At 46.9% G+C, this 18,035-nt stretch overlaps 1 protein-coding gene across 1 annotated transcript in view; it reads right to left on the bottom strand.

Annotated features, from left to right (window-relative positions):
• Positions 1-4,461: 4,461 nt before the first annotated feature.
• Positions 4,462-18,035, bottom strand: part of ADRA1D (adrenoceptor alpha 1D) — a 40,123-nt gene continuing 26,549 nt past the window's right edge. Inside the window, exon 2 of the mRNA XM_085059502.1 lies at positions 4,462-8,743. Within this exon, the coding sequence (XP_084915628.1) occupies positions 8,175-8,743 (569 nt within the window). The 3' untranslated portion in view covers positions 4,462-8,174. The remainder of the gene's footprint in view (positions 8,744-18,035) is intronic.

Consider the following 18,035-nt stretch of genomic DNA (forward strand, 5'->3'; position numbering starts at 1 on the left):
TCCCCGTGCTCACTTTGCTTTTAATTTTAATTTCCCTGACCACATCTCCCTGCCAGTGGATTTTCTAATCCTTTGCCTGCTGGATGACAGAATTCTGCTTCCCAGATCCCAGGAGGATGGGATCAGCTGGAGCCTCATGGCTCTCAGGAACAGCACAGTGCCAGAGCAAAGATGATCATTTAGAGGCTGATAGGAGAAAGTGGAGACTGGAAAGGAGAGCTAAATCACTTCTCCTGGTAAATTAATCAGCAGGGGTGTGTTTATTCCTTTTCACAGGCAGCTTGTTGGCACAATTATTCATCTTTCCTCAGTTTGGAAAGCTGGAGGTTGGATAAATACCTGTTGTGAAACCAGAAATAGATAGCCAAGTCTCAAAAATTGAAAAAAAAAAGCAGTTTCTAATTCCTTGGGAGCACGTTAGAGAGAATAAAGCCCTGTCCAGCCTGGCCTTGGACACTTCCAGGGATCCACAGCTTCTCTGGGCAACCTCAGCCAGAGCCTCAACAACCTCACAGGGAAGAATTGCTTCCTAATATTCAATCTAAACCTGCCCTCCTTGAGCTTAAGGCCATTTCCTCTTATCCCATCACTTCCTGCCTACATAAAAAGTTGCTCTCTCTCTTTTTAACAGGCTCCCTATAAAGGGGGTGAGATCAAATACATGGAAAAGTATAGAATATTGAATTATGCAGCTCACAGGAGCCTCAGAAGCCTCAAACTGCCCCACCAGCTGCAGCAGCATCCATCCTACCTAAAATGCCACTCAAGGTAAATATTTGCCTGAACTCTGGTGATGAAGAATCCACATCCTATCTGGGAAACTGATTCCAGTAGTGCAGTGTTAGAAAAGTCATTCTTGATTTCTGCATCACTGATGTGGTGATTCAGCAGCTGCACTGAGCATATGGAATTTTGGGTGGTCTGAGGAGGGCATGAGGCACAATCCCATGAGTGCTTTGGTAAAAAGAGCACAGAGAGAGTGTTGGAAGGATAAATTCTATACGTGTTTATGTCTGTATATGTGTAGATCTGCGTAGACATAGCTATTAATGTAAATATATGGATATGCACCTATATAAAAACACAATTACACACTATCAACCCCCCTCCCCTCTCCCCTAAGGCTTTAAAGCAGCATTTAAGCTTGAAACTCTGGAACAGCTGAGAAATGAGAGCCCCACAGCAATCAAAATTAAATTGGATTTGCGCCGTGAATCATCTGCTGAGGACTGGAGTAATAAACACGCATAAAACAATGGCAATTTACTCACATATTAACAACACTGCTGTCAAGGCAGCAAACCTTTTAAACCCATAAAACTACCTTGCTGTGAGGAAAACAGCTACCCGAGGGCATTCCTTTTTCCCAAGGATGTGGGGAGAAATTCCAGTCTGTGGCAAGGCAACTTACAAATGAGAAAGAGCTTTTGGGATAACTCAAGTTAGGAACTCAAGTAAGTATGGTTTTGCTTTTTGTTCTAGTTGGTGTGTGCTGGGTTTAGGGCTTTGGGTTTTTTTTTTTTTCTTGTGCTCCTGTCAGTTTTCTGAATTTCAGACACTTCCTGCAAACTTTGGGAATGGAAAGTCTCCACTGACAAGGAGAAAGACCATGGTGTTCCTCTCCTAATGATTCCTGCTGAGGCCTCCTGGCCAAGGATGGGGCTCAGATTTGGGACTTTCTCTTCCCAGAAACACCCTCCTGCCACAGCTGAACTCAAATTTCTGATCCAGCAGTTGTTCTGTCAGGTTGGAAAGGCAACCATGGATCTGCCAGGGGAGAGCAGAAGGGTTTGAACAGGCAGTGCTGCTGCTACTTAATTATGGTCACATTTCAGTGAGATTTATGAATCATCTTCAGCCCTTAGGGAATTATTTTTTTTTTCCCCATCCAGAAAGCAGCAGCTGTGGAGGAAAGAAGAGTAGATATTCAGCACAGGAGTTAGATCAGGCCTTGATTTTTGGTGAAAATCCCAAATCTTGGTGAGATTTTTAGCCATGGTCAGCTGGAGTACCATGGGCTGAGTCCCTCCTTGCCTCAGTCAATTTGAAGGTAAAGAAGTGAAGAAAGTCCAGCAATCTCCAAACTGTGAAATGTCCTGCTTGAGGCTGTATTATGAAAAATTCATTTGGAGATCTGGGCATCATAAATGCCAGATAATGTTCTCAGGAAGTGCATAAAACTCATTTTTGCTGCCCACAGCTTCCCTCAAACCCCAAGACATCTGTTACCCACCAGCATTGCACACAGAAAATTTTTAAATTTGGGTAAATTTGGTTTATTGAACTGAATAGAACTGAACATTTTGCTATAAACCTTTTTTTAAATGGCCTCGTGGGACTTCAATGTAATTTACAATCTCTGATTTGTCCTTCCAGGCCTCTTGGCAGGACTTTGTGTCCCAGGATGTCACAGGGACTGGGTGGTGTGGTTCATCCTGATCTGACTTTTGGTGATGAGTTCAACCACAATAAATACCCTGCATCCTCTTTTCCCAAGGGAAAAGGAGGGATCAGACTTTTACTTTCTCTCTGTTCTTTGCCCAACATTTATTTCTGCTCCCAGGTCCTTCTGCCATCATCCTGAGCCAGTTTTGCACCACAGGTTTTCTGTCCTTTTTCCTGATGTGTCTTGGATAGCCTGGAATGGCTCAAAAGGCATGAAATGCCTGTATTCAATCCAGAATTAATTATTTTTTTCTCCAATGGAATTTAAACCTGACTCCTACATGGACACCTCATTGGAATGGAGAGATTTTAATTCATGAGTTGAATCCCACATAAGGTACCAGGGAAAAGCAAACCTCATGTCAGTGATCTTAATGTCACTCTGTGTGACATCCCTCCAGGGAGAGACCCTTAGAGGTCTGAAAGTGGAAAAAAAAATTAGGAAACCTTTGCAGAGAATGGCTGAAATTTCTTGGGAAGCCTCTGGGCAACTCCCAGTCCCAGCTACAATCCCTGCCCTGTGGAAAGATTGTAAAAATCAGTTTATTGAGGGGATGGTTTTCAATTTCTCAGTGGTGAAAGAAATTTCCCAGCAGGAACTGCCACACAGGGATGGCAAAACCCAACAACCTCAATGATTTAATGTGCATTTGAGACTAAACTTGAGTTTTCCATTTCTTTTTTCTTATTTTTCCTGGGAGCAGGGAAATGCAGGATGCAGCTGTGGCAGGGATGGGCTGTCACTGAGCAGATGGAGGGGACAACCAAGAAGGCTGGACCTTCCCAGGGCCTGGATCATCCTGAATCCCCTCTCTGACAAGGGAAACTTCAGAAGGAATAGAGAGAAATAAAAACCCAACAGTGAAATATCCCCTGAAAAGTCCTCCCAGCTGACAGCAATTGCTGCCGCAGGGATTTCTCAGCTCAGAGATTATAGAAACGTTTCCAACAGCCCTTGGTGGGTTTATCTGTCACCAAGGCACCTAATTGCTGCTCTAACCCCTGCAGACAGACGCAGTATCTCGTGGTGATGAGTTCCACCCTTCAAACACGAGCTGTGTGAAGAATTACCTCGCTTTGTTCATTCTGGTAATTGGGTTTGATGTCACTTAGTTCTTGTGCTGTGAGAAACAGTGAGCAGTCTTGTCTTCTCCTCAGCACTCCTGGTTTTACAGACCTGAATTGGGAATTTTGAATCAGACTGAAATTGAAAAATTGTGAATTTTGAATCTGAATTTTGAAATCAAAGTGCCCTTTGATTTTGATGTTCTTCAGGTGGAAACAGTCCTGCAACTTTGGTCCATTCCAAGCCCATCCTATCCTTTCTGAGCTGATGAATCAGAAAAGCAAAGAGCAGTTAAGTTACACAGATTCAGAGATGCAAAGGTATTTTCCAGGTCCTTCCTCATCTCTTCCATTCTCCATTTCTTCCCCCAAATTCCCCAATGTAATTTTCACCTCTGACTGCTATCAAATATTGATCCAGTGTTTTCACATTATATCTCCTGATTTTGTCTTTCCAGTCTCAGATATACATCATTTATATAAGAATCCCAGACTAGTTTGGGTTGGAAGGAACCTTAAAGCTCATCTCATTCCACCCCCTGCCATGGTCAAGACACCTTCCACTATCCCAGGTTGCTCCAAGCCCTGTCCAGCCTGGCCTTGGACACTTCCAGGGATCCAGGGGCAGCCACAGCTTCTCTGGGAAATCCATTCCAGGGCCTCCCCACCCTCACAGGGAACAGTTCCTTCCCAAATATCCAATATAAAGCTCCTCTCTGGATGTGGCTGGTGCAATCCCTTCATCCCTGTGTGTCAAGAAACTGAGAGTGTCCTCTCCTGACTTGCTTTTATCATAAATTCTTCCACGTGGGAAAGATTATCCTTCTGAAACTGAAAAAAAAATTGTCTCAGAAATAAGCAAGAGTGGATAATTTTCAGGTTTTTCTTCCTCCTTCATCCCCTACTACCCTTGTTTGAAAAATCAGACACAGCAATGAATTCACAGCAGCATTTTAGACAGGTTTGTGCATGTATTTGGTACAAACAAACAAAAATATGTGCATTCTGTTTCATAGAGTTTACATCAATCTGGCAGAACCTGAAACACAAAACAGAGATACTCCGGCTAATAAATACATCTGGGGATGAAAAATAAAAATCTATACATAAAAAATTCCAATGTTCTGCTAAAGAAAATGTACACTTATATACACACTGTAAACAATAGTAATGCAAGCCAGCTGCAGCCCAGCTCAGGCTGATGGGGACCTTCCTTCCCTCGTGGACTTGGGAGAGTCCAGTGACAGAAAAGCTCATTTTCCACCCTCAATTTGTGGTTCCTTGAAGCAGCAAGATCTGAAAACGCAATTGTGACACGGAGCCAGTGCAATGAGGTGGGACCTGATGGGTAACTGAGGTGCAGGAGCTTTGGGAAGTGGCCTGCCTGGCAAATCTGTGGGAACAGGGCCATTCCCTCTGCTGGTCACACCCTCGTGGGTCCAGGGAAATCTGGGGGATCAGACTGAATTTACCTCCTGAAAACCTGAGCCTGTTTTCCCAAACCTGGGAGAGCTTGGAAATTAAGGGATTCAAGGAGAAATGCTCAATTTCAGATACTCAGGTCATATTTCATGCAACATTTTCCTTCCCTTCTGCCAGCAAAGACATCCCTGTCTCCTCTAAATGAAGCTCTGCATGAGCAGCCTCAGAGTCCAGTCCTGGCACTGCTTCTCATTCAAGATGCCAAAGGAAAGCAGGGTGAAAACCAAATATTTTGCCTGAACACAACACAGCAGAGCTCAAGGCTTCCCTGCAGCATCTTCCAGGGCATCCCTTGGGGTCAGATCAAATACAGGGAGTAAGTGAGCCAGAATTTGGGCACTTATGTGTGTGTGTGTGTCATGTGTGTGCTTAAACTGACTTTATTTTCTCCCTTTTAGGTCTGTGAAGACTTGGGATGGAGAGGCAGCAAACCTCCAGGCTAATCTTTTTTTCCCTTCTGGATGATTTCAAGGGACTGGAGGCTGTAAATGTAAATATTTCAGTACTGAGGGGGGGAAAAAAAAGCAAAAAGTATATTGAAAAGATGAGGGAGAAGTGCAAGCAATAATGCCAACTCTTTTATGGCAATGCACTGCTTGCCAGATTTTGCTGAATCTTCATTTAGAGAAGGATGTTTGCCCATTTGTAGAAGAATTCCTGGTATTTTTGAGATGACAGATGGGTAGAAACACAGTAAAATGTGTCTGGTCATGGATGCACTCATGGACTCTCCCTGGTCCCCTCTCTGCCACATCCCCAGTGCCTCCCATCAGGATCCCAAAAAAACCCAGGGAACCAGGGGCAGCTGCAGTCCTTACACTCCAAAATGACTTTTCATGTCACCCCAGCATCACTGTAAGGTCTCACTTCCCTTAAAAGCCAAAGAAATGGGAAAAAAAAAATCTCCCCACAGGAGAGATGGGCTGTTGAGTCTGAGCTGAGCTGGCAAGTTCAGGCTGGTTTTGAGATGCAGGTGGTTCTGAGCCTGGGTTCAGTGTAAATGCTGGGATTTGCTGCTGGGGGGGGAAATATCTGGACAAAATCTGCTGGTATTTGTGCAATAATTGGTCCAGTTTGGAGTCCAGCATCAAGTAAAGGGCATTAAGGGTGTTGAGACAGGGCCAACTCCAGATATCCTGTGGCATTAATGCACTGCACAAAAGACTAAAAAAATAAAAAAAGTCCAGCTTCCCTTCTGTTTTGTTTTCCTTTAAAGCAAATCAGAACATCAGAGGGAAAGGTGCCATTCTGCTTGCTGTGCCTGGGAGCCTTTCATCTTCCTTTGGCAGCCACCCTGAGTGGGATTAGCCGGATGTGCTGCAGGCACTTTCACCAAAGACGCCTCATGGCTCGAGGGGCAGAGCTGATGTGGAGCAGTTCCCACCCAGGACATGTCCAGTGTCCTCTTTCCACCCCTCAGGGCTGAACATTCCTGTTCTTTATTTCCCTGAGATCCCTCAGATCTGTCCTCTGCCTCCATCACCTCCATGTCTCCTGCTCATGGCTTAACCTTATGGTTGCTGCTTTTGGCTCATTATCTGAAATTTCATCAAACCAGTCTGAATTTTGAAACCACTGCCTGCAATCCATGGCCGAGTAGAGCTTGGGTGACCATTTTCTAAGCTGCCTGGCCAAGGTGGGCTTGTCATGGCTCCAGCTCCCTGAGCTTCCCAGAGGAGGCTGTGGTGCCCTCCTGAGGGTGGTCACACTCTGGGACTGTGGGGAAAAAAACCACATTTATTGTCATCACTTTTGGCTGTGTTAGTGGACACAACCAAGGCAATGGTTGGCAGCCACCAAAGGTTTGATGTGCCAGGCATGTGGGAAGTCCCTTGGGAGAAGAGTGTGACCCTGACTGGGGAGAAGGTCTCTCTGCTCCAGGGAGCTCCAGCTGCACCTCAGCTCCATTTTAGCTTGGGCTCTGTGGCCAGTAGAAATGCAAACTTCCCAACTCAGCCATCCCACCCTTCCTGAGCCACAGCACAGGCTGGCTGAGGACCTGCCTCACACAATCACAGAATCACTGAGGCTGGAAAACACCTCTTGGGTCATGGAATCCAACCGTTAACCACCACATTCACCACTCAACCGTGTCCCTAAGTGCCACATCTGCACGTCTTTTGAACACTTCCAGGGTGGGTGACTACACCACTGCCCTGGGCTGCCTGGTCCAGTGCCTGACCACCCTCTGAGTGAAGAAATTTTTCCCAATATCCAACCTAAACCTTCCCTGGCTCAACTTGGGGCTGTTTTCTCTCATCCAGAGTGAAGCCCCTGGGATGCATTTTCATCCTGCACTTTTTGAGAGAAGCAACGAGAGCAAGAAGGGGGCAGGAAAGGTTGGGGAGGACTGACACCAAAAGGAGCTGGCTTCTCTGTGTGTCACAGATGGATGTTCACCAAAGCAAGGTGGGTTGCAAGTGCTTCACTGGAAAGTGAAATGAGAAATGCTTCCACAGGATGGAATTAGAGGAGAGAGACCTGCACATCCCTTGGCAACAGGGTACACAACTGGAACACTCCTCTGGCCTAAAACTAAGTGATGTGGAAGGGGCAAAGCTGTGGCCACGGCAGAGATGATGACTGAGAGCTGGGATTCCTCCACCTTGCTTGGGAATAGCCCAGTCTGCTCTCCCACCAAACCAAGGCCTCATCTGAAGGTCCTGTTTGGGTCCTACAAGCTCCCAACCCACCACCTGAAGGATCAGCTGCCAGCTCCTGCTTGGCAATGTCCTTCCTGGAGGTTGCCTCTGGATGGAAACATGATCACATGAACTAAGGCAGGGTTGGCAACTTTTGGGGTTGGATCTTTCCATTAGACTTCACGGTGGTGTTTTTAAGGCAAAGGAGGCATCCTGGTTTCCCTTAATTGCACAGCTTCTTCCAAAGACAAAGGCAACCATCCACTGGAGGAGACAGCTCTTGCCTTAAGGCCATATCCACACCTCCCCTAACGAGCTGTGGCTCGTTAAAATGGGATATGCCATTGGCTCTAATTTGAGGAGCCCATAATCCCGCAGAAGGGGCTGAGCTCCTCGGGGGGGATGCTTGGATAACCTTTGGGCAACTGCATTTAATACCTGATTGCTGCTTCCAGCCTGCCTGACAGACTCACAGGTGGTATCCCTCCATGTTCCTGCTGGATACCTCTAAAGAAACCATCGACAGCTGCCCCAGAGGCTTCAAATATCTGTTTCTCTCAGCCCACAGCAGTCTGTTAAGTCATGGGTTTGGTAGTCGATGGTTTCTGTGAAATCATGAGGGATCCCAATCGAGACAGATTCCACCTCTGTCTTGTAGGTGGCTGTCACCCCCCCTTTGCTGGAGCCACCTCGGATTTTGTTGGAAAGGCTGTTCATCTTCTCCTTCAGCTGGGTGGATGCTGGTTTCTGGAAAGGAGTCAGCATTTTCCAGCCCTTGAAGCTGAGCGTTCGCCTCTTACCGGCTCGCTCCTGGAAGGAGGAGTTAAATATGAAGGAGCTGTTCAGGGTGTTAATCCTGGGCCTCAGGTCTGTCTCAGAGTCCTGTGCCGAGCTGTTGATGGAGGCTCCTCTCCAGTGGTGGTCGTAGACCCTCCAGATGGGTCTCCTCCTGCGGTGGCACTGGCACTTGAGCAGCCGGATGAACGCGCGCTTGAACTCCTTGCTGGAGCATGGGTAGATGATGGGGTTCACGCAGCTGTTGAAGTATCCCAGCCAGAAGATGATCTTGAAGACGATTTCGGAGGGCTTCAGGGATGGGAAGAAAGAACCTTGGGAGAGATTGGGAGAAATGTGGTTAGAGGATGGGGAAGGGTGAGGCAGGGTAAGGTGGTAAGGGTGGTGGTGAGACCCTGGAACATGCTTCCCAGAGAAATCGTATCTCCTCACCCCTGGAAGTGCTCAAGGACAGGTGGGATGGGGCTTGGAGCAACCTGGCCTAGTGGAATGTGATTTTGAGGTCATTCACTGCCTTATTTACAGACTTCAGCATAAAAGTATGGATCCAGCCCTGTCACCTGCACTGAGAGAAGAAAAACATCTCTTCACCTCCTTGTCTCATGTATTTTGGGTCTTCAGTGTCACACACCCTCTGTTCAAATGCTAAAGTGAGCTGTTAAAGTGCCCTCAGATAACAGCCACTGCCCCAAAGCTTGTCCCTGCCACTTGAAAACTCTTTAATCCACCCAACCCCTCTGTAAGCTTCTGTGGAATTTCCCAGCAGTTTTCATGGTGAAAAAGCTGGAGATTTGTTTTTGAGCCAGAAGATGTCAGTGTTGCTCCCACATGGCCTCAACACAGCATTCCCCACTCAGATCTGAAATAACTTTCTGACTCAGCCTTGATTTCTTTTAATTTTAGCTTCTGATGACAAACCATGCCACCATGTGACTGAGCATTAATTTGTATTTTAGTAAATAACATTAACTCCAGGTATCATTATTATTTTCCCTGTGCTCCAAAGCCTGGTGTCAAAACAGTAAAACAGGTGCCAGCAGCCAGAAGTTCGTGACTGACACTACATAAAAGCTCCCCAGGCTGTTTGCTGGAGGAAAACCATCCTCCAGGAAACTCAGAGAACTGGTTCCAGCAAAGCTGTTGGACACCCATCCCTAAAAAGTGGAGAAATTCAGCCAGACGCAACATTAGGTACGTGGGCAGCTCCATCACGGGGATGTGGGAGCAGACAGACAGATACCAACATTTTATGGTGGATGGGCAGGGAAAGCAACTTAAATATCTGCTGGAGGCTCACCCAGGGTGGGCTGGAGCTCAGGCTGGCTGCCCCCTCCATGCTGAAGGGGGCATGGAACAAGGACAGTGAGCAGGATTGACATTTCTGTGCTAGGAACACTCAGAGCCTTCATGGAAATAAAGGTATTTGCAGCTTAATGAGAAGCTGCTGGAGTTGGCTTTGAACAGAGCAATGATCATGGAATCATGGAATGGTTTGGGTTGGAAGGGACCTCAAAGATGATCTTGCTTCCACCCCCTGCCATGGGCAGGGATACCTTCCACTATCCCAGATTGCTCCAAACCCCATCCAACCTGGCCTTGGACACTGCCAGGGATCTAGAAGTAGCCTCAGCTTGTCTGGGCAGCCTGTACCAGGGGCTCACCACCCTCACAGGGAAGAATTTCTTCCCAGGAGCCATCTAACCCTGCCCTCTGTTAGTCTGAAGTCATTCCCCCTTGTCCTGGCACTCCATGCCCTCACAAATAGCCTCTCTCCATCTTCCCTGTCAGCTCCTTAACACAGACCTCAGTTTTGTAGAGGCAATGACCCCACCTTGGTTGTTTCAGATTAAAGGAGTTTATTCTCCTGTGCACAGTGCTGAGATTTACAGGTTGGCTCTGGGCTGCTGGGATCTCCAGATTTGATCTTAACCCCAGCAGAAACATCTCTCTGAGTGACAGCCAGGAGCTTTGAGCACCCCAGTGGTGCTGAGGCCATCCCTCGTTGCCTTCCATGTAGTATCTCCTCCATTCTTCATCCCACCATGGCTTCCACCATCTCCCTTTTCCACAGTGCCCCCAACCCACCCCCCTGGACCTACAGAAATCATGGATATATTGTGAAATAGGATCTAGGAAGGTGGAGGACTTCATTGAACAATTAATCCTGCTCATTCCCTCGTCTGGGAGATGTTTCCTGCCTCAGTTTCCCCACTGGAGAAAGGGTTAATTACCATGAACTCTTCACAAAACTGCTGTGAACCCTGTTTGCAGTGTGCTTGGGGTTCTCAGAGGAGCTGCAGCTCTATGGAGCATTTTTTAGCTTCAAGAGAGAGGAAAAGAAAACAAAAAACTATGGCAACAAAGCAAATAAAAGAAGGGTCTCTTTTTAAATTCAACTGGTAATTACTGCTTGAGCCAGGCTACTTAAGAGATTGGTGCTTGCCTAAACAGCCCGATATAATAATAACTTCTATCTGGTGTTTAGCCCTTCAGTACACAATGCACTTTCTGTACTACGCGCTTTGTCTTTTGCATCCAGATAGAAAACACAAGCTGAAAAGCAAAAGAAGCTATGAATTCTCTGGATTTCAGCTTTGGCTGGTTTTCACCCAGCTAGAACCTTGTGTACATCTGAAGACAAGGGGCTCATTACCATCCTCATTCCCATGCAAATAAGCGTGCCCCTTGGAAGGGACGTGTCCTGAGTGCATCCACAGTTTCCTCATTTCCTCACCCTGGGATGAACAGAACTAGGCAGGGAGTCCTCAGAACAGCTCCTCTGCACACACTGAAACATCAGAATTTTTGATGGGCACTGGGAGTCTGCATGTAAGAGGATTTGTGGGGCGTTTTTTAGGGAATGAGCAAAGAATGGAAGAAATCAGCTCGGGTTTTCATATTCATGAATATGCAACACCACGTTGAGGGTTTTTGGGCTGGGCTTTGTAACAGTTCCTGTATAAATAAGTGGAAGGCAGTATTGAGTGATGGACACTTGAAGAGCTCAGGAAACACTGAAGGATGTGTCCAAGGAAATAGAGAATGTGAGTAAAATATCAGGAATAGCAACGCAGAGTGATGCACCAGCACTTCAGCCTGGTATCTCAGTGTAAGAGCAATTTTTGGTGATCTGGCCCTAAAAGCATCAAAGCCACGACAGGGCAACATCATAGAACAGGAAGAACAATTTCTGTAGGATCTGTGTCACAATGCAACATGGAAACCTGATGTTGTTTAAAGAGAAGTTTTTGCAATACACTCAAATCACTCTGGGTGTCTCTCCTGGGCATCCAGCTCAAGATCTCATGGAGTGAGGGAGGAGGAGATGGTGACACCCACCCTGGGGACATCCATCAGAATTTATAATAATAATGCTGGGGTCTTAACAGTCCATTTGGGGACTTTATTCCTTCCATCATTTTGTAAAAGATCATCCCACATCTCACAAAATCTGAACCTGACAGAGCTGGGTCAGGGCAAGGGCTGCAGGTCCTGTTGTAACCCTAAATAATTATCTTCAGGACCATTAAGAAATTTAGACAGCTGCAGGTGAGCTCAGGAAAAGCCTGTTTGCCCCTTGCAAAGTGACTGAAGTCACAGACGAAACATGATCTGAAGATTGAAATTCATTTTTTTTTTGAAAGTTGAGCCAATAAAGTGTGTGCTCATGTTATTTTTTTTATTCCTAGTTAATATCACCCTGTTCATATTTGGGGAAAATCCAGCAGGTAAAAACCTCTGGAGCCATGGGCATGCTTCCCAAAATGGTGACGCTCTGTGGTGGGTGGCAGTGGATGCAATCTGCCCTTCACATATCCAAATACACATCCCATTTCTTTTTTTTTTTTGGGCTGTTTGAGCTAACTCAATCTCATGATCTTTCCTTGCCTGCCCTTCTCCACCCTGCGCTCCCCATGACTCACTGGAAGGTGATATCACTCGGATTGTTCGGAGAGCTGCTGGTCCCAGCGTTCAGCGCTCAGAAAAATAAAGCAAAACAAGAAAAAAAGACAAATGCACCAATGCAAATGGAGCCAGTCCAATCTAAATTCTGGCCCTGGCTCCCAGTGCACAGCCAGAATTCGTGAGCAGGCTTAGCTGGCAAGGGCATCCTTGTTCTGAAAGGTCCCTGCTTTGCAGCATGAATAGTCCATGGCGCAGGAATGCTGCAGACACGAGAGCAAGTGGGAAAAACAAAGTGACAAAGTCATGTCCCAGTGCTGTCCCATCACGGACTTGGAAATGCAAGGACCAGCAGGACTGTTCAACACTAATAAAGGTGTTGCTGTACTTGGTGTGGGCTTTGTATCAGGAATGAGCTTGGGAAAAAAATACGGAGAGCTGGATGTGACAGATGTCATCACAGGAGATGGAAGGTAGAACCTTCCATGGGAGTTGGCAGGAACAGAGAAGAAGAGGACATGGCTCATCTCACAGCAGGTTGCTCAGCTGTGGATGTCCCTGCAAGCGGGAGGTAAAAATTAATTGGCCAAACTCGTGGAAAATGATTTTTAAAAATCTACCAAGGTGCAAACCACTCTGTTCTTGAGTTAGGAAGCTCCAGAAATTGATATATAGGATTAGGAATGTGGTGGGGACAGGTGTCCCATCACCCAAGCTGCTCCTGAATGTGGCCTCAGAGGTTCAGGAGGGGATTGAGGACTACCTTGGGGTGTATCAGAGCAGCAAGTCAAGAGAACTGCAGCTGGTATAGAAAAATCCCTGGCATAGGAGGTAGCACCATTGTGGGTTCTCCTGGCCAAAGGAAGTCAGAGAATCACAGAATGCTTTGGGTTGGAAGAAAACTTAAAGATCAAAAATCATCCAGTTCCACGCCTTGCCATTGCCAGGGACACCTTCCACTATCCCAGGTTGCTGCAAGCCCCATCCAGCTTGGCCTTGAACACTTCCAGGGATCCAGGGGCAGCCACAGCTTCTCTGGGCAGCCTGTGCCAGGTCCTCCCCACCCTTGTATTTAAAAACTTCTTCCTTGTATCCAATCTAAATTTAATCTCACTTTTTTTTTTGGAGCCTCACAAAGTAAATGGATTAAATCTGCTCCAAAATAACAATGAAATGCCCCTTTCTGCCCAATACCCAGCTTGCACCTCTCCTTGATAGCTCTTTCCCAGACCCCCATGATGCACAGCCTCCCTGATGCAGCTGCCAAGCTATGGAAGAATGGACTCAATTTCAGCAAGGATCTCTCCCAGCGTGTGGGACTGGGAATATCAGACCCTGACTGGTCTTTCCTAACCTTCTCCCCCCTCCTCCCTCCTCTGTTAACCACCTCCACTGGGTATTTGCAGGCACATCAGGGTCCCTAGAGGGTTAACACCTCCTTGGCGTGTCTTGGAGTGATGAGGGAGTTCACTGCCCCGCTAGGATGGATCCAAGAGCTGCTTGGCCTGGGCAGGAGGACAGCATGTTCACAGCCACTCGGGCTTTTTCCCTGGAGGACGATGGCGTTGGGATATCGGCTGGAATTCCTCAGGCCTCTCAGCCTGCCAGCTGACCCCATAAAAAGTGTCACAGATAAGCAGCAGCTTCCCAGTGAAAGCCCCAACGAGCTGCCTGCGTGTCTCTCTGCATTGCTTCAAATTCTGCATCCTCGTCTGGCCCAAAGGAAAGCAGGGAGAAGCCACCATCCCCTGACCATTGCTGACCTTCTGGACAGGGTTGTGTCCCAGGCCATGGTTGGAGAGGAGCTCCTGGAGACCCCCTGGCCATGCCACAGCCCATGGTGGGGTGTGATAACCTGGTGTGTGGGGTCCCTGTGGTGTGATGGAGATCAGGGAAACTTTTTTCTGGCAGTGGTGGGGAGTTTGCAAAGGGAGGAGAAATCAGTCAAGGGCTCTGAAAAACACCAGCAGTCTCAAGCAGGATCTCAAAGTTGAGGTGTGAGTGTGGTTTTGGGGCCAGCAAGAGGAGAATAATGCAGCAGAGCCTTGTTCTGGTCATTCGCTGTCAAATTCATGGCCCCCAAACCTGTGCCACAGCCTTTAGGAGTATGGTCCTTGAGATGTTCTCCAAAACTTTCCTCTAAGCTGCTCGCCATCAGTAGGATTTTGACCAAAATTTCCCTTCATTCCCCTCAAAGCTCACTGGAGCTTTTCTCAGAGCAATCCTGGGAATCTGATGGGAGTAATTGCTGTGAGGATGTTTCTAAGGCATCAAATTTCCTGAAAAGTGTGTCTCTCCTGTGAATCACCCAATTGAATTTAGGCATCAGAGCAGGCCCTGGGGCTCCTCTCACAGACAGTGGCTTAGAGGGCAGATTTTGTGGTGAGAGTGGAGTGATCCATCTCATCCTGAGTGAGAGTTACTGGACAGATGGATCACACCAGGTTTCAAAAGACTGGACTCAGACTCCCGGCTCATGGGCACCACATCATGGGTATCCTGCTGGATTTCACCCTGAATGCCATAAGCATCTGCTGGTCTGATCCTCTCAGAGATGCTGGCAAAGCTTTCCATGCACCAGTTTCTCTCCTGTGCAGGACAGGGCTTTGATCACTGGAAGAATTTCACCAGTGGAAGGGGAGGTGAGGAACAACACAAGTTCATCTACACTGTTCCTCAAGAGAAACCTCTCAAGTAATTTCAAGGGTTGTGAACAGTGTTAATGTGCTTATCATGGTCCAGCCAGACCCCTCCAAATAAATTTAATCTAGGGAACAATTCACTCCAGAGCCATCCTCAAAAAAATATAAGGGATTGACTTTGCAGCCCCCCAGCATTGTCCCAGCAGACTCTGCTTCCTTAACCACCTCCATATGCCCTAGTGCCACATCACAGGGCATGGAATGCAGAGCTTCTGCTCCAGACTGCAAATCCACTCTGGTGGGCTGCCACAAAACACCCCCTGCTCTGCTAGGGATCCTGAACTCCACAAGACAGGAATTATGTGGTAGGACCATGGGAAAACTGCATGGGGCACAAGACAGGCTTCAGGCAAGATCCTACACAGTATTTTGCTCTGCTCTGCTCTGCTCTGTAGCCCTTGCTCCAGGGCCTTGAGATCATAAACTGGCTTTTTTTCTTCTCTTTTATTTTTTTCTTTTGACAGTATAGCTGCTCTTAGTAGTTAGTTTGATTCCTGAGCAAGCTGTAGGTAAACTTGCAACTTGCTGGATATCACTGGGAATGTGCTTTTGTGAAATAATTATTGACAGCTGAGGGGGCACAAAAAAGGTTCAATCATACAATCATGGAATGGTTTGGATTGAAAGGAACCTTAAAGATCATCTAAATTCCACCCCCCTGCCATGGGCAGGAACACCTTCCACTGTCCCAGGTTGCTCGAAACCCTGTTCAACCTGGCCTTGGACACTTCCAGGGATCCAGTGATCCAGTGATCCTTTCAGTGTGAATCCATCTCCCTTTTCCTGTCACTCCATGATCTTGTAAATAGTCTCTCTCCATCTTTCTCATATGCTCCCTTCAGGTGCTGGAAGGCCACAATTAGGTCACCCCAAAGCCTTCTTTTTTCCAGGCTGAATAATCCAAATCCTATTATATGCCATCTTTCTGGGAAGGGCACTGACCCTTCAACTGGGGACTCAGTTGAAAGCAGCAGCAGAAAATCCCCAGAAGGTCATTTTATCCATTGCATCCTCCTTACAAGGACTTGGACGTCCCATGCAGGAAACCTTCCTGCCCTGAGAGGAATACAACACACTCCATCTTTCATGAGGGATCTCTAGAGAAGAAAGTCATGCTTCAAATAAAGGAATGACTCAGGAATTGTGGCCTGCTGCTGCAAAGGGGTTGATGCCAAGGTCTGCAGGGAGAAACTCTACCAGCAGCATGTGGTGGATGCCACCAAAAGAAGCTCTGAGTGCTGCATCTTGACTGGATTTCTCCAAGGTTTTCCATATGGTTTTCCACAGCCTCCTGGAGAAAATGATGCACTCTGCTCTGAACAAGTGGTCTGTGCAGTGGATGTGGCACAGGCTGACAGGGCACACCCAGGGAGAGGTGGCAAAAAGCTTCTCAAACTGTCAACCTGTCACCAGTGGGATCAATATCACTCCCAGTGCTGTTCAATATCCCCATAAGTGATGTGGATGATGGGATCAGGTGTATCCTGATGATTTTTCCTGGTGATGCCCAACAGAATGTGGAAGTGGAGACTTCAGAAGAGAGGGCCACCCTGCAGGAAGACGTGCATCAACATGAGCATCACCAGCAGAGATGAAGAAGGCATTGAACCACTCTGCTGACTGTCCAGTTTTGGTCCCCACCAGGCTAAAGAGATGTGGGTGGGCTGGAGAAGGTCCAGGATGATGATCCAAGCATTGGGAAGCTGCCATGTGAGGAAAGGTTCAGAGAACTTAGTTTGCCAAAGCTTGAGAAAAGAAGGCTGAGGGGAGGCTTTATCACTGTGCAGCTACAAAGAAATTGTGATTTCTTTTTTATCAGAAGTCACCTGGAAAAGATGATGGGTCATGGATACAAGTCACTCCTGGGGATATTCCCATTGCACTCAACTTTTCCCCATGACAACAATCAGCCATTGGAATAATCTTCCCAGGGAAGTGGTGGATTCCACTTTTAAGATTCAGCTGGACAGGGTGCTGAACCATTTTGACTAGATTGTGCTTTTGCCAAGAAAAGTTGGACCAGATGGTCCTTCAGGTCCCTTCCAACCTGGTTTCCTGTGATTCTATGAGTTTTTCCTGCTTCTTGATTTTTAACAGGAGCTCTGTGGACTCTACTCAGGTGGGACTAGGCAGAGAAAAGGAAGAGAGAACTTGAAACCAGACCTGGACTGCAAACCAAACTCTGTCATAAATCTTTCAAATGGTAAAGGCAATGTTTTCATGAGAGAATCCCAGAATGGTTTGGGCTGGAAGGGACCTTGAAGACCATCCAATTCCAACCCATACCCTCAAACCAAGCTGTCCATTAACTCTCTTCAACACTGCCCTGCCCTGGAATAGCTTTTTTAGCTGCTTGGTTCATCCTCCAAGAGGAAGGGCTGGGCAGCAGATTCAGGACATAGTGGTGAATAAAGCATGGTCAATAGGAAGATGGACTTGGAAATGAATCACAAAATTAAAAGGAAGACAAAGATGTAGGCGTTTGACATCTGCCTTTTAGTACAGACTCCCTTAAAGGTAATATTTTTGCAGTGTCTCTTGTGCTTGGGAAAGATATATATGTGTGTCCAACTGCCTGTTCTTTGATTCACAAATAATAGCCTGACTCCAGCCCCAAAGGGGACTTTAAAACAAACCTCAGAACCATGAGACTCAGCAAAAGGACATAAATAAAATCAGGAAAAAAAAAAAAAGAGTCAAGACTGACCAGTCTGGCAAACCCAAAGGGACATATCAGGAAGGTTCTTATTTACCAGATGCAAATTATGAAAAAAAAAGTCTCCTGAGAGAAGGAAAAAGTCAGGGCAACCGAGTCGCATGTCAAGAGCTCTTGTCCTGCTGTCTGAGCAGAAAGCAGACTGGAATCCATGTGCTGATGTTGGAGTGAGCACAGCAGAGATTCGTGCAGGGATGGTTCACCAGAGGAAACATGTTTGGGGCAGCCTTTAAAAAGAAAATTTCCATCTGGCTCGGGATCTGAACAAACACAATGGCCTGGTGG

This window comes from Lichenostomus cassidix, chromosome 4 (genome assembly GCF_008360975.1).
Source record: "Lichenostomus cassidix isolate B80296 chromosome 4, HeHo_3.0, whole genome shotgun sequence".
Lineage (NCBI taxonomy): Eukaryota > Metazoa > Chordata > Aves > Passeriformes > Meliphagidae > Lichenostomus > Lichenostomus cassidix.